The following is a 25992-nucleotide window of genomic DNA, read 5'->3' on the forward strand; positions in this document are numbered from 1 at the left end:
CAAGATGAAACTTTAGTTGTAGGAACATTACTTCTTTCAAGATGGAAGATAGTGGCACCATAGCAAGTTGAAAAGTGAATGTCCCTATAAAATACAACACATTAACTTCTGTGGGTGAGCTTTACATTGAATTTATGGCCAACATAGATCTACTTATGACACACAGTCTGTATTTAGAAAAGCTAAGATAGATGTCATCTGCAAATTAAATTACATGAAATATCAGAAAGTGCCAAGCAACGCACTCGTGAAAGCATAAATAGAACACTGAAAAACTACTTTATAATAAGGCAGTTAAATTCAGAGTGGTTAAAATCACATCAAAGATATAGGCTTCTTTTTGCTGCTTAATGATAACATAATTCTGGATAAAATCACTAACCTGAAATGTGTTAGGTTTAGTAAAGCAAGTGAGGAATAATTGCATTTCACTAGTAGAATGTGATATGATGGGAATCAAATGTTATCTATTTTAGATTTGATTTCAATTGAATGAAAAATGAGTGCTATACAAATCACCAAAGAAGTTAATTTTTCTTAAAGATGATAAACTTAATTAAAAATATTCCTCTATTATTGATGTGTAACTGTAAGCTTAACAATTTCCCACACCTGCCAGTTGTTTTTAATGTGATGTGTTGAAGCCAATAGTTTGTCAGGTGTCAACTTTCTAACGATCATATTCTATGTGGGAAAATGTGCAGTGTTCTTGTAGCAGAAAGGGAACTGCTTATCCCATGCATTATGTAGTCGCCTCAGAGTTCTTATGAACTTAATATCTTTTCACAAGCTGGTGACTGACTCACTCTTTGCCAGAGTTCCTTTGTCAGGGTAGAATGAAATATAAAAGCTGTCAACTAAATTTTGACAGTAATAACTTCATGTGGCAGCAGTCATAAATTTCTTTTTTTTGTGATTCTGGGCTTAATCTTTCATCTAAACTCTCTATTGTAGCTATTCATGGAAGTCTATTTTTCTTATTTCATGCAGCCTACCATTTAATGTAATGACTTCATAAAACAGTTGAAAAAGAACTTGCAATTTCTGGTATTGTTTTCTCTGCCATTGTTCATTCTACTAATCTCCCACCTACTCTAAACCTGGATACAGGAGGAATAGAAACCCAGCATACACTAAACCTCTAGCTATAAAAGAATGGTCACCCTGAGAAGTCCCACTATAATTTCTACTGTTTTCTTTACCAGACAAATTAATTTATAGGTTTTAAATACATAGAGTTCAAAATATAATAAGAGTAATAAAAATGCCAGGCCTTGGAATTTTCAACTTTAACTCGTGAAAATAGTTGTGATGCTTTTGAATTGAATGTTTAAAGATACTGTATGAAATTTGAGATGAAAAGTTGAGAGTTCTTACATTTGAATTAAGTACATAAAGTATCTAAGTATTATATGAGAAAGAAATACTTTTCTCAGGCTTTATATTGCTGTTTACTTACCTTCCTCACCAAGTTCTGGTAGTATTTAGAAATAACTGTAAACATTATCAAAATGTTTCTTTTTTGAACCATGAAATTTAACTTTGGTTGCCATTTTTGATTTTTCTATAATATGTCACTTGTGAAAAGTTTTAAGTCAAGCAGTTACCATATTGAGGAAAAAATAATCCTAAAATATGATTTATAGAATCTTCACATTTTAGGTTGATTTTTATAGGGAACTCTGAAGCTAAGAGAAACTGTTTTAAATTAAGGAGGGGACTTGGTAATGTGTATTTGTTATATACATTTTCATGCTTTTCAGAAAGAGGTAATAAATATTCTGTGTAAACAAATTTGGTGCATTGAATTCAAAATTTTTTTGTAGGAAAATTATTGTTCTCTAAACAAATTTAAAGCTTTTAAATTTATTCTGTATTCACATCTTAAGTGTGTAGAATATTAATTTTAATTGTGGTTGAGTAGATATATATTTTTAGACCAATAATTAGAGTGTAACTGTAAATAACTAGGTCTGTCTGTTTAGAATTTTATTAATTTATTGTCTAATTAGTTTGAGTAATGACCAATAACCTTTTAATAAATATTTATTAAACACATACTACACTTAAATTATTTAAACTAATTCATCAAAATTTTAAAATGAGTGTACACATATGTGTGTGTGTGTGTAGGCACAGAGCTACTTATATTTTGAGGGAGTTTATGTGTTTTTTCATGCTTAAAATATGAATTTATAGGGAAACATCATCTCTTGGCTCATAGAATTAGCAATTATATAGGCAGTGGAAAGGCATTAAGATCATGTAAAACAAGAGTAAAAGATAATTAAGTTTGAGACATAGACCAGAAGCTGTTTATATAGTAGGTGTTGGGCATGCAATATATTAGGATATCAAGGGTATTTTCACAGAAAAGGCCAGGAAGTCACTGCACAAAAAGTATCTGAGTACAGCAAGATATTAAGAACTGCTGTGTGTTTTTGTCTCAAGGTAGTTCTTGTGTGGTTAGAGATTCTTTACTACTGTGTCCCCATCTGCTAAGTGAGTCTGATACTTGTGCAGGTAACTGAGGGGATCTGTTATGGAAATGTGCACCCATTGTACAATCATGGCCTTCACTCATTTATGGGGCTTAGCTCATTTCTTTGGAGTTCATTGTGAAATATTAGAGCTGTTCTCTGATACTAATCCAGGTAATCAGTTGCTTCCAGAGAAGAGTGCACTTTTTGCTGAATTAAGTCCTTCCTTGTTGTCTAATTGGGTACATGTCATAGAGGTTGGAAAAACAGGGTGTGAAGGAAGGTTTTCAGGATTAGGTGAGTTACTTTATTTTCTTTTTAAAATCAAATATTGGACTATCATCTTCTTGTATTATTTTCTGCTTCAGTTGAAGAATGTTTAACAGAAAGATCTGTGGGCACATGAACAGGTCAACTTAAACTATACTGCAATGGGACTAGAGTTGAAAATATATGCACATAATTTTAGTTTACTTATAAATCTTAAAGAAAAGTTTATGAGAACATCTAGACATTCTGGGAATGATTGATAGGATTTTATTTCATCTTCCTTCAAAGGACAGTAATTATTTCATGAATAAAACATGGAAGAGATCAACAATTAGGAATAATGTTTATCTCTTATGACATCAGAAGATAATAGTGTTTTTTGTTTGTTTGATGTTACTGTCTTTAGAAGTCATAAAAGGCTAATAATATAGGCTACAAAGGGTATGATGTGCAGGAGTAGGGTAGGGTGTAACTAATACGGGCTCAGGTAAGAAGCTGCCATGCATCGCTAATGAGAGACTCAGCCAAAGGGTTGTCTGCAAGGTCCAAAGCTTCAGATGCTGTGTGTGGTTAGAAAGGCTGGAATTCCTTTTTGAATTTCTTTATTACAAAGCTATATTTATAAGAATTAGAGCGCTCTACAAATACTCATACTTCTAAGATGCCATCATAGAGAAGACCAACAATTTAGTTACATTTCAGGGGAAAAGGCTATACTGAAATGAACATTGTGAGAAAACTCAATTTAATGATACCTTGGAGTACATTCTTGCTTCATATACTGCTGTTTTCATTACAAGGTAAGAACTCATATTAAACTTTAACCTTATTTTATTGTATTTTAGTCTTTCTTGTAAATGGTGGAAACTGTTTCCCCTTATACTGTAAAGCATTTTGAAGTCATTAGAATGGGTATATACTAAATGACACTCAGATCATTTTTTGGGAAAATTTTTAATAATGTAGATAATTTGGAACTTTTAGTTTTAGATTTATGATTCTCTTTTTTAAATGTTAAAATCATGATTTTATTATGATATAAAACTGTACTAGAAGAAGCAGTGATTCATTTTCTCTTCTAAATAATGGCTTAAAATATTTGTATAAATTAAACATTTGAAATTTTATAGTAGACAAGGAGACATTGAGTACTTAAACTTTCTTGATGTCATCAAGTCAAAGAATGGCAAAAGAACGTTTTAAGAAGGATTTAACATTTGAGACTAAGAACTGATTTTCAATTATAGCAAGATATTTATAAATTAATATTTATAAAGTATTTTTATGGCAGAAAGCATTTATTTACATTTAGCCATATGTTTATTTACATTTAATCACAAAAAAGGCTGTATATTTTGTGACTTGTAGAGGAAGTGGGAAAAATTACTGAAGTGTAAAAAGCTAGCATGGTTACAGACACTATCTTCCAATCCTAGTAGTGACAGAAACTCCAAGGAGAGATAGTCATAGAGTGTTGAGAGCTGGAGGGGACTTTGAAGATCAACTTGGCCCCCACCATCATTTTGTGATGTGCTTGCTGAACTTTGGTATTTGCTAAGTGGTAGGATGGGACTAAAGCTTGGATCTCTGTCTTCAAGACTAGTGCTTATTCCACTGTATCATGTCCCTGTATGTACACTGCCCATTCTTTCTGGGTTACTGGTCATCCTGATGGCTCATAAGGAATTTGCTGGTCAAAATCTCAGTCTGTATTTTATTTTATTATTTTTTCAGTTTTTTATTTTATTTTTAATTTATTTATTTTCATTGGAGGTTAATTACTTTACAATATTGTAGTGGTTTTTGCCATATATTGACATGAATCAGCCATGGTGTACATGTGTTCCCCATCCTGAATCCCCCTCCCACCTCCCTCCCCAGCCCATCCCTCAGGGTCATCCCAGTGCCCCAGCCCTGAGCACCCTGTCTCATGCATCGAACCTGGACTGGCGATCTGTTTCACATATGATAATACACATGTTTCACATGTTTCAATGCTATTCTCTCAGATCATCCCACCCTCACCTTTTCCCACAGAGTCCAAAAGACTGTTCTACACATCTGTGTCTCTTTTGCTGTCAGTCTATATTTTAGAATTACATTTAAACTTGTTTTATAATCAGAACATGTGGCCAAGATATTTGGATAATTTTTTCATTCTTATCACTTATATTTATCTCTGGCAGGCTATATTTGTACATCATCCATCTTGATGAGAACATCAAAGTAAGTAGTTCTTGTTCTTTATGTCCTCTGAAACAAAGATAATGGGAATGAGCAAAACTCAGCAGATTGCATATCTGCTTTCAAAAAAATTAATGAAATATTTTACAAAACAAGGGCATGAGATGTAGTTCTTTAAACATTTCCACAAATTAAAAATTATTAAGCATTTAGTTCCTTATTGATGGAACAAAATTATTTCCTTTTATTTTAATTATAAGAGGAATTTTTTGGTGGTATCCAGTGACTGTGGATACTAAGGAGACATTATTTTCATTTCAAAATAAGTTATTAATATATTCGGTAATTTCCTATTGTTATTAGTATTCATCATTGATTAGAAACGTGCAATATTCTTAACAGATTAAAGCAGTTTTTAATAATAAAAAGAATAAAATGGTTCTAGCAGTCAGTAATGAAAATTATTTTTTGGACTAGACTGATCTGTTTAATGAAAAGCAGAATTCTACCCATTGATTTTGATAACTCAGTTTGATGTGCTTACTCACAATAATGTTAATCTGAAGACATGGAAAAGAGAGAGAATTGAGTATTCTATTTGAAAAAAGTGAACCTGCACTTGTCAGATACCTATGAAGTATTTTATGAGGGCATGTGGAGCAATTATCGTGCATGTTGGTGCTACAGTGTTACACTATTTTGTTTATTTCTCTATTTCAAAGTTCCTTCCTAAAATGCAGTTTACATCAGAGACTGAAGAGATTTGGGGACATTCCCGAATTTTGTAAAATGAGACAGCGCCACCACACAAATCTAACCCCTCCAAAAGGGGGAGGGGGACGTTTTCAATGTTAAACCAAGAAAGACCTCTTTGATAAAGTGATGGAAATCAGGAGGAAAACATCAGCTCTCTCTTGGGAAAGGCTTGTTCAGGTTGCCTAGGGGCCTTTGACTATACAAGTTCTTTTTGTTTTCTTCCAGAAACGGGTTTAATGAAAATCGACAGAAAAGAGCTCTTTTAGCAGCCCAGGTAGGTTATGCCTCAGATGGAGAGAGAATCTGAGAAATAATCCATTCTGCTTTGGGCCTCCGCTGTCACTTCAACAATGAGACCTTTGTGGAGGCAAATAAAATGCTAAAAACAAGACAAGAAGGAGGAGGAACAGGCAAAGTAACTTCTCTAGCGCTGTTCTGCGACCCTCCAGTTCAGGCTTAGTTCACAATTACTTGTTTGTGGTAAAATGCTTTTTTGCTATTTTCCTCAGTTCCCTACTGATAGGTTACCACAACTTGTGAGAGATTTAATCTCATTACTTGCCAGAACATTTTAATTGGTTTAAAAATTAAGTACAATATCAGAGGACAATGAAAATAGGACAGATGTGAGCAAACAGGAGCAGAGAAAGGTGTACACGATCTGAGTTAAGTACCACAAAAGGGCACCAGAAGTGTCCTAGTGTCCTGACAAACAGGTTTTATATTACCTAATAAATCTAAATTACAGGCACTGATGAAGAAGTGACTTCTCTTTTTCTAGAGGGGTTGAGTAGCACTGAATTTGAGGACACCTTTTTGCTTGGGTCCTTTCATCTAAATGATATTGCATGACATAATCATAGTATCTTCAAATTATGGCTGGAATCTTTAAATGGGTGGATTTTTAAAAATATTTCTCTGTTAAAGATGGATAGTAAGATAGAGAATCCTAACTCAATAAAGGCATTTCTCTGGAAAGTAATATGGTTTGAGTATTTATGTAGCAGGCAGCTTATATATTCATGGTCTTTGTCAAATGCTGAATTGTAATCAATTTCTATTAGCATTTTCTAGTGGATGCCTGATCATTTTATATTTAAAGATATAAATATATCTTTAATATATTTTAACATAAAATTATATATTTTATATATTATATCTTTTATTATATACTGTATATTAAATATATTTAGTATATAATCAAACTTAATTAAAGATAATTTTAAAAAAGAGATCTGATATGCTGTTGTGACAATTCAGAAGACAGAACTAATTTATCCTCAACAAGAATGACGATCTTTCTTTGTACTAGAATAGGCAAAGAATTGTCTATGAAAGAGAAACACTTTTTTTTTCTTAAAAAGTATTTTGTGTACTTAAGTACTTAATGTATCATGTGAAGTGATTAAAATGGTTTTTCTCTGAGAAATGTTAAGTACATGTTTACCAGTAGACCATGTTAGCCTCAAAAAGACATCCACACGACTTAGTAGAAAATTCAATTTTGAGAAAAACTTCATTCTGGTAGGACCTACTAGATTGGAGAACCTGTGAAATATACCCCACAGTTGTCATGTTAAGCAGCCTATGGATGGGCTTATACTATTGACCATTTGGATGTTTTTAGAATTTGTATAATTTACCCCCCCCAGAGTTATGTTAATGCATTCCTTTTGTTAATAAGTGAGAAATGCACTTGTCTTGATTTCTTTTAGAGAGACTGAAAAGCTGGACACTTCTATTTCCTGTAGCTGGAGAACATGCACCAACATTATTTAACATCTGAACAAACTTTAAGAGAAGAAATGTTAAAGAAGGGCAATGAGGTTGCAATGATGCCTTGCACAGTTTAGGACTGAAATTTCATATGTGACAAAGGCCATGCTTGTCCACAGATTCACTTCCCCACTCTAGGAAAACGGACTGATCCGTGCACCTAAGGACTCAGGAATACGTTAGCAATGAGTTAACAGCGAGCAGGGAAGGGTAGACACATGCTTCTGTCAGTGTCCCTATGACTGTGCCCTGTCCCTGTACTGCCCCTGTGCAACTCCACCTGCCAGTTGTGCACTGCAGTGATTTCTCCGTGCTTCTTGCCCTCCTGTGGATCTGTAATCGGCACTGAGGAGGAATGGGCTGTCCTCTTTCGTCAGTTATGTGAATATATGCGCCCACAGCTTGTAACTTTTATTTTTTTGCATTTGTGTCACATTTCAAAATTCTTCTCCTGAAGGCAGAAGCAAATTGTTTATTAGAGGCACAGATAATTTGTATGTGCAGAAGTTTTGGGGGGGGGGGCAAAGGGAGCCAAGGAAGGGAGAAAATCCAGCACATCTCTGTTAATGAGGGGTCTTACTGCTTTAAACATCTGGGGCTCAGTCTTGCAGGCATCCCTCTGAGGAACTGTGTAGAGTGTTTTAGAATTGTTTCTCCACGGAATCGAGTAGCTGGGATACTTATCCACCCACAACTGCCTCTCCTTGGTTCAGGGCAGCTTCTGGGGGCACTTAAATCTCCTGAAAGGCATTTCTCTTGTCTGTTCTGCTTGAACTCTACCCTAAGGCAGAGACAAAAAGAAACTTGAGAGTTTCAATGTGCTCAAAACCCCAGATGCAGGCAAAGTTCAAGATGGGTTAAGAGGATATAAGGAGGGGCATCAACACAACATTTTGTAGTCATGGTTCTAAACAGCTTTGGGAGGCAGATCACTCCCATTTGCGTAAGGTCTATTTTTGGTTCAGTTGGTATTTGTTGACAACATAAAAGGGGCTGTGCTAGAGATATAACCATGAACAGCAGTGCTTGTTTTCTAGAAACTCAGTGTCTAGTGGAGGCAGACCTGTAAAGAAGTCTGTTCTGTGTAACTTGTTCATTGAATCTAAGACACCACCAATTATTTGCTATTGTTTGTATAACATGAAAAATGAAAAAAAACCCTCCAATTATAAGCATAAGATATGCCATTCTGAGTTCAGATCTGTTACAAAAATAAAAGCTGTGTGTCATGTCTTGGCATTAGTGAAACATTATAATATGACGCATGGAATGTCGCAGTGAATAGGATATTGTGGTGCCCAGGAGGTTGGTGTCCTAGGTATCACTGTGATTTCCATGGAGGAGGTGTAGCCTAAGTTGAGTGAAAAACAAATTATATATTTTTGTCTTGGTCTAGTGTTATCCAGTGTAGTTAGTGAACTTTAATCACTTTTTGCTTAATAATATAAGTAGGTAACATATTTACAAAAACTTATTATGTGCCTAGCACCATTTTTGGTGCTTTACTTATTTCGTTTCATTTAATTCTCACAATTTTGTGAGACAGTTATTGTTATTCCATTTTACAGATTGGGAAACTGAGACTGAGCAGGTTAAATAATTTGTTCTCATTAATGAGCCTGTATGAGCCAGAGCAGAAGTCAATATATACTGTTAGTGAGCACCAGCAATGATTCATTAGCACCAACACGAGAAGAATTTGGTGCCCGGTAATATTGGTGGTTGTGTTAGGTTTAGGCAGTCCCAGACAATATAGCTAGAGAGTAAGCCTTGTCTTGGGGGAATCCAGGTCATAGACTGTTGTGAGTCTGACTTAGTTTGAAGGGAGGAAAGGGCAAAAAGAGGAGGTTGAACAGTGAGGACAAAATCTTGGAGGAATGAAAGCAGACAACAGTCAACTTGGAGCCATGATATGGGCCAAAGACTTTAGAAAAGAGCCTTGAAATGGTGTCCTTTTGTCTGACATGGGGCAGCTTTGCCTGTTAAAAGAAAACATGTAGAAAGGAGACCAGAATCTGTTGAAAAAGGGCTCTTTGTACCTGAAATCACATTCTTTACCCTCCTTTCTTCTTATTCTTCACTCTTTCCAGTTTTTCTAACATTGTCTGGTAGTCAATTTAACTATTATGTAGCAAATTTGGGGAATATGTATTCTTCTGGTGAATGTAAAAATCCTATTGGAAAGGACATTGCCCCAAATCATACACTAAATTGGCATTAAATTGGAATAAAAAGCCATAATTGATTAGTTTTAATAATCCACAATTATTTACTACTACTCCATATTAACCTCTCTAAACCTTATAATTTAATCTGGGTTCTTCAGATTAACATAAATCTCTTTCTTGCTAATCTTCTATGTGTGAGATGTTATGCTGGAATCTTTATATACATTTTTAAAAATCTATTGTTACAGCTACACAGTGAAGTATGTATCATTGTTCCCATTTTCAGTTCAGTTCAGTCGCTCAGTCGTGTCCGACTCTGTGTGACCCCATGAATTGCAGCACGCCAGGCCTCTCTGTCCATCACCAACTCCCAGAGTCTACCCAAACCCATGTCCATCGAGTCAGTGATGCCATCCAACCATCTCATCCTCTGTCGTCCCCTTCTCCTCCTGCCCCCAATCCTACCCAGCATTAGGGTCTTTTCCAATGAGTCAACCCTTCGCATGAGGTGGCCAAAGTATTGGAGTCTCAGCTTCAACATCAGACCTTCCAATGAACACCCAGGATTGATCTCCTTTAGGATGGATTGATTGGATCTCCTTGCAGTCCAAGGGACTCTCAAGAGTCTTCTCCAACACCACAGTGCAAAAGCATCAATTCTGCGGTGCTCAGCTTTCTTCATCGTCCAACTCTCACATCCATACATGACCACTGGAAAAACCATAGCCTTGACTAGATGGACTTTTGTTGGCAAAGTAATGTCTCTGCTTTTCAATATGCTATCTAGGTTGGTCATAACCTTCCTTCCAAGGAGTAAGCGTCTTTTAATTTCATGGCTGCAATCACCATCAGCAGTGATTTTGGAGCCCAAAAACATAAAGTCTGACACTGTTTCCACTGTTTCCCCATCTATTTGCCATGAAGTGATGGGACCAGATGCCATGATCTTAGTTTTCTGAATATTGAGCTTTAAGCCAACTTTTTCACTCTCCTCTTTCACTTTCATCAAGAAGCTCTTCAGTTCTTCTTCACTTTCTGCCATAAGGGTGGTGTCATCTGCATATCTGAGGTTATTGATATTTCTCCCGGCAATATTGATTCCATCTTGTGTTTCTTCCAGCCCAGCGTTTCTCATGATGTACTCTGCATATAAGTTGAATAAGCAGGGTGACAATATACAGCCTTGATGTACTCCTTTTCCTGTTTGGAAGCAGTCTGTTGTTCCACGTCCAGTTCTAACTGTTGCTTCCTGACCTGCATACAGGTTTCTCAAGAGACAGGTCAGATGGTCTGGTATTCCCATCTCTTTCAGAATTTTCCACAGTTTCTTGTGATCCACACAGTCAAAGGCTTTGGCATAGTCAATAAAGCAGAAATAGATGTTTTTCTGGAACTCTCTTGCTTTTTCGATGATCCAGCGGATGTTGACAATTTGATCTCTGGTTCCTCTGCCTTTTCTAAAACCAGCTTGAACATCTGAAAGTTCACGGTTCATGTATTGCTGAAGCCTGGCTTGGAGAATTTTGAGCATTACTTTACTAGCATGTGAGATGAGTACAATTGTGCGGTAGTTTGAGCATTCTTTGGCATTGCCTTTCTTTGGGATTGGAACGAAAACTGACCTTTTCCAGTCCTGTGGCCACTGCTGAGTTTTCCAAATTTGCCGGTGTATCGAGTGCAGCACTTTCACAGCATCATCTTTCAGGATTTGAAATAGCTCAACTGGAATTCCATCACCTCCACTAGCTTTGTTCATAGTGATGCTTTCTAAGGCCCACTTGACTTCACATTCCAGGATGTCTGGCTCTAGGTGAGTGATCACACCATCGTGATTATCTGGGTTGTGAAGATCTTTTTTGTACAGTTCTTCTGTGTATTCTTGCCACCTCTTCTTAATATCTTCTGCTTCTGTTAGGTCCATACCATTTCTGTCCTTTATCGAGCCTATCTTTGCATGGAATGTTCCTTTGGTATCTCTAATTTTCTTGAAGAGATCTCTAGTCTTTCCCAATCTGTTGTTTTCCTCTATTTCTTTGCATTGATCGCTGAGGAAGGCTTTCTTATCTCTCCTTGCTATTCTTTGGAACTCTGCATTGAGATGGGAATATCTTTCCTTTTCTCCTTTGCTTTTCACTTCTCTTCTCTTTCCAGCTATCTGTAAGCGCTCCTCAGACAGCCATTTTGCTTTTTTGCGTTTCTTTTCCATGGGGATTTTCTTGATCCCTCTCTTCTGTACAATGTCATGAACCTCTGTCCATAGTTCATCAGGCACTCTGTCTATCAGATCTAGCCCCTTAAATCTATTTGTAACTTCTACTGTATACTCATAACGGATTTGATCTAGGTCATACCTGAATGGACTAGTGGTTTTCCCTACTTTCTTCAAGTCTGAATTTGGCAATAAGTAGTTCATGATCTGAGCCACAGTCTGTTCCCATTTTATAGACAAGTAAAGGAAGGTGCTAAGCAGTTAAGAAATTTGCCTTAGAGTAAATAGTGGCAGAATCAGGCCTCTAATCCAGAACCTTTTGATTCTATAATTCATGCTTTTAATGAATACCCTGATGTCCTTTGGGCTCTATAAAAAGATACATTTAACTGCTCTATGAACTTTAAATTGGCAGCTCTTTGGAGACTCAGGATGGCACGCTCACACTTCAGTGGCTGAGGCTTCTGTGGATGGCGTCTTGCCCAGATGGGCTGCAATACATGACTGTCTGTTGGTCCTTCAGCCCCATGCATTTTCTCCAAACTCATCTGTACTTGGAAATCTTTAAAAACTGCTGCTTCTGCAGGCAAGGCAGTCAGCTAATGCAAAGATTAGATTCCGACCAGGCTCTTTTCCAAAGAGGGCAGGGAAGCAGAACTGAGGTCAGAGAGGATGAAGGACTTGTCAGTTTCAGGAAACAAAACCAAACCTTGAAGTCAAATCTAACTACAATCCAAGAGGAGCCCTTTCTGCCTCTCCAAGATTTTGCCTTAATAGTCCAAGGAAATATGGAGTCAGCTCTTTATGATTTCTGTGTTTGTAGCTGTTTTCCAGGTTTTTCAGTTTGTATGTTCGTCTTGAATTAAACAATTTAATTCTCTTGAATTCTGATTTCTTTCTTTTAAAGTTTGAAGCAACTTCTCCAAGATACTTCTTCCATGAAGCTATTAATTGGGGTGAGAGCAAAATAAAAGGTCAGTGCTAAATCTATGGTTTTGTATTTGTTTTCTCAAAAGACCCCTTTGGGGAATATAGTGAATGAACAATGAACTCTATAATTTCCATATAATGCATGAAGGAACCTGAGCCAGGGTGGTAATAGTATTTAGTATTAGTTTAAGTTTACTTCACATAGAAATATGAATTATATTTGGAAACAAGCAAGGTTAAACAGACAAAGCTCATAACTGTATGACCAGAAAAGATATCACTGGATATCAGAAGTTTTTTTTTTTTTTCTGAATCAATTGATTCTTTGACATTGCTCTTTTCACTTACCAGTTTCTCATTTCCATTTAGCAAAATGCTAATGGTAGTTTGAAATTCAGTTTGATTTTTTTTTTTTGTATTTAAAAAACAGGGGTTTCTGACCAGTTTTGTTTTGTTATCTGTTTTCAGGAGAATACACAAGGGTTGTAAATAAATTTTTGAAGGCGATAATTATGTATGCTTATATAATTACTTTGACATTTATTGATTGGAAAAATACAATATTGTGACCTAAGATAAAATTCAAAGATACATGTATATATGTACCCCCACCAGAAAAAGAGAATTGCATTTAAATTTATGACAAATGTCATTTTTATCTATATTTATGATCAAAATTAAAACAGCTCATTTCTCCTCAGTTAAGATATAATTAGAGAGCTGTATGTCTTTAAAAGTGGAGACATTTTAGATGAATGGATCTTAAGGTGCAAGGATAATAGAATTTTAAATTCTTGCCTTCTGCAGAACTGTGGTTAAAATACCACAATTAGACTAGTACCTTTCATGACCTTACCATATTCCAAAGAGAGCCAGTCTTTAGTAAACACTTTATGGTCACTCAAAGATGTTCTCTAGTTCTCTTGGTGTGTTGCTTAAATCCTTCCTGTTGAGGTTTGCCAGTGTCTCTTGTCCTCTCCTTATTAGAGGAGAGATTTTTCACTGTGATTCATTTGCAGCTTTCAAACTCACTCGGGAGCTCAAAGTTTCTTTCTTTCTCTTTCCAACATAATCCTTTGGGGTGATTTTTCTTTCCGTGAAAGAAAAAAATATTTTTGGTGACAACCAGCAGCAGCTTTGGCTTCTGCCCCATTAAAATTACCTATGGATCAGAAAGAATGCGTCATTTGTAATTAAGCCTGAGGATTAATGCACAACTTCAAATAGAATGTTTAATCGTTCTCTTAAAAAATAAGAATTTCTTTTCGAGTTCTATATTGTGCCTGATCCCTTAAGCTAATGATGGACGTTTTTCTTTAATACCACACTTGCTCCTGGAGAAGTAGCTGATCAGTCGTGCAGCTGGGGCCAAACTCTGACAAGGGAATCATCTGCAGCTTGTGTGTTTCTGGCTCTCATCATCTGGAACAGGGATTCCTTACATGGGAACTTGACCTTTCAATTGCTTGAAGGAGGCTAACCTTTGCTCTCAGGGTAGTTTGAGATGTGAAAGCCTGTCTTTCTTGTTTCACAGCACACATAATGAAATGAACTAGATAGAGATTTGAGGAGCTTAATTCTTTAGCTTATCAAGGCAATAGGCCCAGGGTTCTGTTTGAGTTAACAGAGGTTACAGTTAGTCCAAGCTAAATCTTGACAGATTGTGTTTATAAAAACTGATGCATGCCAGAAGATAACTGTTTTTTTTTTTTTGCTCTTCAGGTTCTTGTCCTCATGAATGCCTTAACGGAGCTTTCTGTTCTAAGGCTGGTACATGTGACTGTCAAATATTTCAGGCTCTTGGGACACGGTGCCAGATTGGTAAGTTTCAGGGATACTTATGAGAGAATTATGAGGTGCTACAGAGAGCATGAAGGCATAATTTGCTGTATTAGTGTTCATCCTTTGGGATTTGGGACAATCATATTGTGTATTAACTAGAGTATCCACGATTTATTTCCAGTAATTTTGAAACAATGTGAAAGAAAATGAGTATGCCCTCTTTCACTTCTCATTGAACTGTATTAGTTCAAGTATTTTTTCTGTTTTTAGATTGTTTATTTAATTTTTAAAGTATAGTTGACTTACAGTATTATATTGTTTTTTTCATATTTTTTCTATCATGGTTCAAGGAGATTGAATATAGTTCCCTGTGCTAATACAATAGGACCTTTTAGTTTACCCATTCTATATATAATAGTTTGCATCTGCTAGTCCCAAACTCCCAATTCAACTCTTCCCCATTCCCAACCACCTTGGCAGCCACAAATCTGTTCTGTATGTCTATGGATCTATTTCTGTTTTGAAGATAGGTTTATTTGTGTCATATTTTAGATTCTACATATGAGTGATATCATGTGATATTTGTCTTTCTCTTTATGACTTACTTTGCTTAGTGTGATAATCTCTAGGTCCATCTATGTAGCTGTAAGTAGCATTATTTCATTCTTTTTTTATAGCTGAGTAGTATTCCATTGTATGTATGTATCACGACTTTATCCATTCATCTGTCAATGGATGTTTAGGTTGTTTCCATGTCTTGGCTATTGTGCATAGTACTGCTATGAACATAGAGGAGCATGTATCTTTTTGAATTATAGTTTTGTCCAGATATATGCCCAGGAGTGGGCTTGCTATATCGTATGGCAACTCTATTTTTAGTTTTTTGAGGAACCCCCATACTGTTCTCCATGATGGCTGTACCTATTTACTTTCCCACCAATGGAGTAGGAGAGTTCTCTTTTCTCCATATCCCTTACAGCATATTTATTATTTGTAGACTTTTTCATGATGGCCATTCTGACCAGAGTGAGATGGTACCTCAGTGTAGCTTTGATTTGCATTTCTCTGATAATTAGTGATTTTGGCCATTTGTGTCTTCTGCAGAAAAATGTTTATTTGGGTCTTCTGCTCATTTTTTTAATCATGTTGTTTGTTTTGGTTTGGTTTGGTTTTTGTTATTGTGTTGTGTGAGCTGATTATACATATTTGGAATTAAGCTTTTGTTTCTCGCATCACTTGCAAATATTTTCTCTCAGTCCATAGGCTGTCTTTTCTTTCTAAGCTTTCCTTTGATGTGCAAAAGCTTATGTTTGGTTAGGTCCCATTTGTTTATTTTTTGCTTTAATTTCTGTTGCCTTGGGAGACTGATCTAAGGAAATATTGATAGGATTATGTAAAATAAAGCTTTGGCTGTGTTATTCTAGGAGTTGCATGATGTCATATCTTATACGTAAGTCTTTAAGCCATTCTGAGCTTATTTTTGTATGTGGTATGGAGTGTTCTAACTTCATTGATTTACATGTGTCTGTCCAGCTTTCCCAACACCACTTGCTAAAGAGACTGTCGTTTCTGCATTGTATATTCTTGCCTCCTCTGTCAAAGATTAATTGACCATAGGTGTGTGGGTTTATTTCTGGGCTATCTACTCTGTTACATTGATCCATATGTCTGTTTTTATTCCAGCACCACACTGATTTGATTACTGTAGCTTTGTAATATTGTCTGAAGTCTGGGAGGGTTAGGCTCCCTGCTTTGTTATTTTTCCTCAGGATTGCCTTGTCAATCCTGGGACTTTTATGGTTCATATAAATTTTAGGATTATTTGTTCTAGCTCTGTGAAAAATGTCATGGGTAATTTGATAGGGATTGCATTAAATTGGTATTTCACTTTGGGTAGTACAGCCATTTTAACAATATTAATTCTTCCAACCCCATAGCATGGGATATTTTTCCATTTCTTTAAATCATCTTTAATTTCCTGTATTAATATCTTATAGTTCTCAGGGTATGAGTCTTAAACTCCTTAGTCAGGTTTATTCCTCAAGTACTTTTTGAAAATGTGATTCAAGTGTTTTTTTCTATTTTAAATTGTATTGGCCCATTAAAACCAGGTTTCCATTCATCTTTTTTTTGCTTTATAAATTAGATTTGTTATCTGGAGCCACTCATTCTTTTTTGACTTTGAATTAATGGAATATTCTGTACATGGGCTTCTCTGGCGGCTCAGACAGTAAAGAATCTGCTTGCAATTCCAGAGACCCATGTTTGATTCCTGGGTCAGGAAGATCCCCTGGAGAAGGGAATGGCTACTCACTCCAATATTCTTGCCTGGAGAATCCCATGGACAGAGGAGCCTAACGGGCTACAGTCCATAGCGTCACAAAGAGTCGGATATGACTGAGCAACTAACACTTACAGTATTTTTTAAGAGAGAAATAGTATTGAGAAATCTTCAAAGCAGAGGGTTCTTAAACATTTTTTTATCCACAGTATCTAATACAGGACCCTACATCAATAATAAATAGTAAAATCCATTTTTTTAATGAGTATTTACTGAACATCTACTAGATCCCAGGCTGGACACTGGGAACAGTGAATAATACAGACATGTTTCTGCCCTGATGGAGATTACAGTCTAGAGGAGAAGACCAGGATATAAGATAACAGTAATTACATTTATGATGTGCTATAGAGTGCAAGATTTTATGAAAATATGCAACAGACATAAGGCATGCTAGCAGAAAAGACTGCCTGAATAATGAATAGCTAGCTCTGTATTTTTTCCCTGAAAAGGTCTAAGTTGGCCAAAGCTAATACATTTACATAAATTACAAAAGGGAAAGATATGATTATGCCTTCTCTCTATGCTACCTATAGAGTATATTAACATACTCTAATGTCTTAATCAATGAATGCTCAGTAAATGTCACTGATTCCCATATTAATCTAGAAAGAAGGGTAGAGAAAATAAAAATGGGCCATCCAGAAAGGTGTAAAGGGAGATAGACATGAAGGCAACAGGAGATGAAGTTGCATGCTTTAAGACAAACACTGCTTACAATGTGACCAGTTTGAGGTCATGAATTCCAAAATTCCAGTATACTTTGGATGACTAATGCTCCCCATTCCCAGGTCCCAGACTTATAAACATGACTTTTTGGCCAGTGATTAGTTTTCTCTGTGGATCCTGTTATTTTCAAAGAATTGCAGAGACTAGAACATTCTAATGCTTCCAGTGTTAATTTTTAGGATACTTTGTGGTGACATTTCTCTTTTTTAGAGCCATTATTTTTGCTTTATCACTATCACCTTCTTTTACTGTATCATTCTTCCCTCTCTTTCTCTCTTCCAAATTCTTTGTTTGAAAGCAAAAATTAAGGAAGTTTCTAACATAAATTCATTCTTCAACTTGAAGACCATGTTTTTCTTCAGGGGAATTTGATAGTTTTGAGAGCTGTTGGTAATTTTATGTTATGTATTTTTCTCTGTGATATTGTCCACCAAGAAGTAAACATTTATTTTAATGAAAATTAAAATCACCTACCATGACTGAACTTTGTAAGAAACAAGTATCATTTGTTTTATTCTATTAAATATTATCCTCTTTCTTTTCAGTGCCAAACATGGGCAGTGGCAGAGATGGGATTTGCAAAACCTGGGGACAATACCACTTTGAAACTTTTGATGGCATCTACTATTATTTCCCAGGAAACTGTTCTTATGTTTTTGCAAAGGACTGTGGTAATTTGGAGCCTCGGTATACTGTGTGGGTAGGTGATCCTATGACATAATTAATTATTTATGGCCAAGTCTGTATTTTTAAAGTACTAGACAAATGATGAAAAATATATAGTAATCATAGTATGAATACTTAGAGCTCTTATTAGGGAAGGAGGGGGCTGATTCTGAATGGGATGGGCCAAATTTTAACTATTTTGAGCATGTTTCTATGAAGATGGGGCCTAGGACTGGGAGAAGACTGGTTTGGATCCATAAGGTAGGAACATGTAGGCAATGCAGGAATGTCTGTATCATGGATATCGTAATATCAACTCCAGGTGATATATGCATTTTTCAATTTTTATTTGATCAACTCAAAAAGAGAGGGTAGCTTCAGGCATCAGTCTTGTTACTTGAATATGTTTCCTTCTTGACATTTCCGGTGTGATGGTCATCTGGATTTTCTTAAAAGACATATCTCAGTGTGAACTGGGGACTGGAGTTTATGAAATGGAGTGTATGAATTACATAAACACAAGCTAGAGGATATGGGGATAGGTAGCTAATTTCTAGGTAGATTTATATTATATTATTGAACTCAGAGTTAGTTGTTAGTTGCAGCGTTCTTGCTTCAGAAGAATTCATAGGAGAAGCATCTCAATATGTAAGCTTCAGAGTGCCTCTGGCTGATGTAAGGAAGTCAGGAAGGGACCTTTTTCCCTGCCTGTGTCTTCCTCTGAATTTTCTGATACCTCAAAGTAAAATCAGAAAACTTCAGTGCTGTCCTGTTCTAAAGCTAAAACCCTCCATAACCATCATTTGTTTGAATCTCTTTTTGAATCTCTCTGACATGTTGGAGTTGCCTAACTCTCCTCCTCTCTTAGACGAGGGAAATATTAAAAATTCAGTCCTGATGCTTTTTAACAGCAACAAATCGCTGTGACCTCAAAAGAAAATGAAGTCTATTGAAAGTTAACTTATGGGACAGAAGGATAAAAAGTTGGAGGTCTCTTTAGATAGGGGAGTCAGTGATAAGCGTTTTCAGTTCATACAGGGCTCCTGTTCTCAGCTCGCTGTTGTCCTTTACTCCTCCACTCTGGGAAGGAGTTACTGAGTTTATCACTCAAACACCTTCTGACTCTTTCACTGAAATGTTCTTGTCCAGTGTCTGGCCCTTTTGAGGACTAAGGTGTCAACTGGATAATTGAGAGGATAATAACACACAAAGCTCAGCTGTGCTTTCAGAGTTAATAGATATTGCTTCTACTTGGCTCTGTTTGGTTGGTAGAATTTGTTTTCACATCAACAAATCCATTTATGTCAAATGTCATCTTTTCCCTGATTGTAAAGTTGTTCACCTCTTTTGTAGAAAATTGAAAAAATTCAAAGAAGTCTAAAAATACTATTAGAATTATCAGTCAAGACTTACTAGTGCTAATGGCTTCATATATTTCCCTCTAAATTTTTCCTCTGGACTTTATACACACTTATAAAATTGAAACTTTACTATGTATAATTTTCTTCCCCACAATTTCACCTAATATTATATCAAGAACTATTTTCCACGTCAAATGTTTTTGACAAACACAAATTTTGTTAGCTGTACTTGTTTCAACTATGGAGTACTGAAATTATTTAACTATATTCTGTTTTAGATATTTAGATTCTAAAATATTTCAGTATTTTAAAAGACATGTATTTATAAATATCTTTATGCGTATATACTTTTATATTTTTGATTCTTTTTCTTTAAATTCAATTTTATTTTTATGAAAATAGTACATATATTTAGTTTAAAAGATTTCATCAAGATAAATGAAGGTAAAAATAGCCCCTTTTTCCTTCACCCCTTGACCCCAGCTAAAATCTGACTCTCCAAAGGCAATTACTTCAATTTTTTAGCTATTTCTTCTTGTTTTTACCTAACACATTATAATGTGCTTTTATTTCTTTATTTTTCAAAGTTAGGACTTATTTCTTCACTTTTTACTATGGAAAATGGGAAGTCATCTGTCATATCATCCTTCCTGCCTCTAATACACACACACACACACACACACACACACACACACACACACACACACTCACACTTTCCTTCCCTCTTGTTAATGGAATTACATCACTGTTATTGGTTACATCATATGTGGTTTTTATATTATTGTCATTTATGTATTTTACATATATGAACAACAGCTATATAAGTATTGTTGAGAGCCAAGCCTAATGTTATTGTGATTTCATTTCTCTTTGTACAATTTTATAGAATTAAGTTATCTCATTTTTTGTTTGCTGCATTTTCTATACTTTAACCATTTTCTTCCTTCAACTCTTCTCAATGTGGTCAGATAAATCAGGCAGTCTCGATTTCTCTTTCCTTCCCATGAGCTATCCCTTTCTCAGTTTTTCATTCTCCTGTTCCAGTTGGGACTGGTTGCTTTTGAGCCTACTGTACACCTAGCATTTGGAATTTCTTTTCACATTTTCCTGGTGAGTTTCATTCTTCTCTCTCCTGTATTGGTTTCTCTGTTTCTTGTGCTTCGTCACTCAGGCATGTTTGACTCTCTGAGGCTCTATGGTCTGTAGCCTACCAGGCTCCTCTGTCCAGGGAATTTTCCAGGCAGATTACCGGAGCAGGTCGCCATTTCCTACACCAGAGGATCTTCCTGACCCAGGAATAGAATCTGCATATGTTACATCTCTGCATTGACAGGCAGATTCTTTACCCCTAGAGCCACCCTTGTTTCTTAGGTCCTGTGAAGTGTCTAGCAATTCTTGAATTTTTGTTTATAATTGAGACATAGGCTCTGAAAAGCTTATTGGATGCTCTGCCCATGTGCACAGAGCTTGTTTGTAGTGCTTTCTGGAGAGGGACACTTGTGTGTGGTCAGTTGAAGGGGCAGGAATCCTTCAAGTTCCTGGAAAACAACTTAGGCAGACATCTTATTGTTTAGACTACCTGCTCCTTGGAGTATGTGCCTATCTTTTGTAGCAACAATTAAGATGACCTTGATTAGTGAAGGCAAGTGAAATGGATTTTACTAGTGGTTACTCACATCTCAAGAGTGCATAGGCGGGAGATTTTTGGTTATAGTTTGGAAATCACTTTCAGAATTTTAAAATTCAATTCATTCTGATTTCTGATCATTTTGCATATGATCTTTTAAAATTTACCCTCTCTTTACAGAAATGTTTAGTTCTTCTCTTTATCCCCAACATTCTGAGATGTCATGTGAGTTGCTTTTTTTTTTCATATATTGTGCTGGGTACTTGATGAGCCCTTTCTAGCATTTCAAACAATTCAGTTTTGAATAATATTTATTTCTTAATTTCCTCTCTTTCAGTAATTCTGTAACTCAGATATTGGAGCTCCTGTCCTGAGTGACTGATTCCTTAATTTTCTCATTGATTGCTTTCTCTTTTCCATCTTTTTGCTTTTTTTGTTTTGATATTTCTTTCCAATTATTAGATATTTATTTTCCAGAGTTCTATTTCAGTTATAAGTTTTTCCTATCATATTATCAATATCCAATTGCTTATTTTTATTCCTTGAATTTCACTTTTAGCATCATTTTCTTTCTTGTTTCATGAATGGCATTTTCTCACTTTTCTCCCTGAAGATACCAATTACGGATTTTTGGAAGTTTATTTTTCTGAATTGTTTTTGACTCCTTTAATCTCCTTTTTTTGGGGCTTTATTTGGCATCTGCCTTTCATGTTGTAGGCTTTCATCAAATGATCCATGAATGTTTATGCACATTTGAATATTAGGTTCTAAAAGCTGGTTAGTAGCTCTGAATATGTGGATGGGGACTTTCTTGCCTAGTGGGAGATTGAGCAGGGAATCTCTAGTTTCATTAAATAAGCCCCAGATATTGGTATCTGTGGGGCTTCCTTGGTGGCTTAGATGGTAACGAATCTGCCTGCAATCGGGAAACCCAGGTTCAATCCCTGGGTTGGGAAGATCCCCTGGAGAAGGAAATGGCTACCCTCTCCAGGATTCTTACCTGGAGAATTCCAGGGACAGAGGAGCCTGTACAGTCCATGAGGTCGCAAAGAGTCAGACACGACTGAGCAACTTTTACTTTCACTTCATTAGTATCTGTACATCTTTTTCCATTTTGTTTCTTCAAGGAAAATCTTCCACTATCCTGCCTGAGGTCCTTTGTCTAGATTCCCAGATACCGAGAATATTTTAGTTATACTTCTACTTTAGACTTTTGCATTTGCTATTCCTTTTGCCTAGAATGGTCTAAATATCCCTATAGCTTGCTCTTGTATCTCCTTCATCTTTACTACTAGAATTTCCTCTCAGTGGGGTTTTTGTTGGCCATTCAACCTAAACTCCCCCCTACCCCCACTGCCAACAACCCTTGATACACACTCTCTGTCTCTTTTCTCCATTTAATATTTCTCCATGTCATTTAGCCTAGTATATGTTTCAGTTGCATGTAATTTTATTTTTTATTAACTGCTTTCTTCTAATGAAATTTGTTTCGTGAGGGCAGGTATTTTTGTCTATTTTGTTTGACTAATACATCTCCAGAATCTAGAACAGTCCTCAGTACATAAGTGATCAGTAAAATTTGCCTGTTAATCACTAAATTAATATATATTACATTCTTCCAATATTAAACTTTTATATTATCATTGGTGATTTTCCTTATCACTTTAATGCTTTGAAAGTTCTTTTCTATCTATGTAGTTATCTATTTTTTTTTCAGTTATTTTCTGGCGTCATTAGGTGGTGGAGTAAGAGAATCTAATATTCCTCTTCTCCTTTCTTCCTCTCTTTTCTTCCTTACTTAAAGAAATTTTTTTTTACTAGTAAACTAATTTTCTCATCAAATTTTTGATAATTACTCTTCCCTAACGTGCTTGCACAATTTTATTTTTAGAGAGTTTTAGTTACTTTTGCAACCTTTAAACATTACTCTATGTAGAACTCCATTTGAAACTCTATTTCATGATTTTCTGTTCCATGAACAGGTAAAAATTATCAACACGAAAGTTAGAAATGTGTTTCTTTGTGGTGCCCTACTGTCTTCCTATCAGAACTATTTTTTTTTTCTGATACATACCACATAGTTATAGAATATTACATCCTGCAGGTAAAGATTCAGCTCATTTAAATAAATAAGCTAGAATAACTTGTGCTTTATGAAGGTAATGCTGTTGTCCAATTTTCAAGGTCAATATCTTTTTTTTCTCTTGGAAATCCTAAATGTAGCTATAATTTTGTAAAGGGTCATGGAACTAATGCTATAAAACTGTAGACATGCATTGTGGACTTAGTAGCTCAAATGAAAGCATGTATATGTGTTGTTGTTGGTTTCTGAGCTTTCTCTTATTTTTCACCCTTTAAGGTTCATAATAGCCCTAAGTGCCTTGGTTCAGTGTATTATTGTTATCGCTCGATCAGCTTATTCTTTTCAGACCAAGAAGAAATTCGAATTTATGGGCATGAAATAAAAAAGAATGGAATCAGGTAAGATGATAAATGATATAATGAAAACATCACAGATTAACAGAATTTCTAAATATCTCACTCTGGCACTGAATGTGGAGTTTAGGAAGAGAGGATTTCTTCAACAGTAACCTTTGAGTTGGGCTTCCCAGGTGGTGCTAGTGGTAAAGAACTCTCCTGCCAATGCAGGATACATATGAGACACAGATTCAATCCCTAGGTTAGGAAGATCTCCTGGAGAAGGAAATGCAACCCATTCCAGTATTCTTGCCTAGAGAATCCCATGGACAGAGGAGCATGATGGGCTCTGGTCCATGGGGTCGTGGAGTCGAACACAACAACCTTTAAGTTATAGCTTTTACTGTTGTCTTTAGTTGCTAAGTCATGTCTTTTGCGACCCCATGGACTATAGCCTACCAGGCTGCTCCATCGATGGAATTTCCCAGGCAAGAATACTGGAGTAGATTGCCATTTCCTTCTCTGGGGATTTTCCTGACCAGGGATCGAACCCATATCACCTGCAGTAGCCCATGGGTTCTTTACCATTGAGCCAGCAGGGAAGCCCTAAGTTAGAGCATGCAGACATCAAAATTGCAGTAGCTCCAAAGCTAGCCAGGTAACAAGAAGTCTTAACAGTTTAGCCTCCCTAATGTTTGTGCAGTATACACATACACTTATATTGGTAGAAATAAGATTGTTACATCTACTTGTAAGAGAGATTAAGGAGAAATCCTCATCAGTTCAGTTCAGTCACTCAGTCGTGTCCGACTCTCTGTGACCCCATGAATTGCAGCACGCCAGGCCTCTCTGTCCATCACCAACTCCCGGAGTCTACCCAAACCCATGTTCATCGAGTCGGTGATGCCATCCAACCATCTCATCCTCTGTCGTCCCCTTCTCCTCCCACCCCCAATCCTACCCAGCATTAGGGTCTTTTCCAATGAGTCAACCCCTCGCATGAGGTGGCCAAAGTATTGGAGTTTCAGCTTCAACATCAGACCTTCCAATGAACACCCAGGATTGATCTCTTTTAGGATGGATTGATTGGATCTCCTTGCAGTCCAAGGGACTCTCAAGAGTCTTCTCCAACACCACAGTTCAAAAGCATCAATTCTGCGGCACTCAGCTTTCTTCACTGTCCAACTCTCACATCCATACATGACCACTGGAAAAACCATAGCCTTGACTAGACGAACTTTTGTTGGCAAAGTAATGTCTCTGCTTTTAAATATGCTATCTAGGTTGGCCATAACCTTCCTTCCAAGGAGTAAGTGTCTTTTAATTTCATGGCTGCAGTCACCATCAGCAGTGATTCTGGAGCCCAAAAACATAAAGTCTGACACTGTTTCCACTGTTTCCCCATCTATTTCCCATGGAGTGATGGGACCAGATGCCATGATCTTAGTTTTCTGAATATTGAGCTTTAAGCCAACTCTTTCACTCTCCTCGTTCACCTTCATCAAGAGGCTCTTTAGTTCTTCTTCACTCTCTGCCATAAAGGTGGTGTCATCCGCATATCTGAGGTTATTGATATTTCTCCAGGCAATCTTGATTCCAGCTTGTGTTTCTTCCAGCCCAGCGTTTCTCATGATGTACTCTGCATATAAGTTAAATAAGCAGGGTGACAATATACAGCCTTGATGTACTCCTTTTCCTATTTGGAACCAGTCTGTTGTTCCATGTCCAGTTCGAACTGTTGCTTCCTGACCTGCATACAGGTTTCTCAAGAGACAGGTCAGATGGTCTGGTATTCCCATCTCTTTCAGAATTTTCCACAGTTTATTGTGATCCACACAGTCAAAGGCTTTGGCATAGTCAATAAAGCAGAAATAGATGTTTTTCTGGAACTCTGTTGCTTTTTTGATGATCCAGTGGATATTGGCAATTTGATCTCTGGTTCCTCTGCCTTTTCTAAAACCAGCTTGAACATCTGAAAGTTCACGGTTCATGTATTGCTGAAGCCTGGCTTGGAGAATTTTGAGCATTACTTTACTAGCATGTGAGATGAGTGCAATTGTGCGGTAGTTTGAGCATTCTTTGGCATTGCCTTTCTTTGGGATTGGAACGAAAACTGACCTTTTCCAGTCCTGTGGCCACTGCTGAGTTTTCCAAATTTGCTGGCATATCGAGTGCAGCACTTTCACAGCATCACCTTTGAGGATTTGAAATAGCTCAACTGGAATTCCATCACCTCCACTAGCTTTGTTTGTAGTGATGTTTTCTAAGGCCCACTTGACTTCACATTCCAAGATG

The 25992-nt window shown here is 36.4% G+C and overlaps 1 protein-coding gene across 1 annotated transcript in view; it reads left to right on the forward strand.

Annotated features, from left to right (window-relative positions):
• The window catches only part of OTOGL (otogelin like), a 431190-nt gene that overhangs the window by 251346 nt on the left and 153852 nt on the right, over positions 1-25992 (forward strand). Inside the window, exons 5-10 of the mRNA XM_081593187.1 lie at positions 4937-4976; positions 5916-5964; positions 12751-12817; positions 14496-14594; positions 18171-18325; positions 23639-23760. Coding sequence (XP_081449313.1) covers positions 4937-4976; positions 5916-5964; positions 12751-12817; positions 14496-14594; positions 18171-18325; positions 23639-23760 — 532 coding nt within the window. The remainder of the gene's footprint in view (positions 1-4936; positions 4977-5915; positions 5965-12750; positions 12818-14495; positions 14595-18170; positions 18326-23638; positions 23761-25992) is intronic.

Source organism: Giraffa tippelskirchi, chromosome 4, assembly GCF_054371585.1.
Source record: "Giraffa tippelskirchi isolate mGirTip1 chromosome 4, T2T-mGirTip1v1.2.pri, whole genome shotgun sequence".
Classification (NCBI taxonomy): domain Eukaryota; kingdom Metazoa; phylum Chordata; class Mammalia; order Artiodactyla; family Giraffidae; genus Giraffa; species Giraffa tippelskirchi.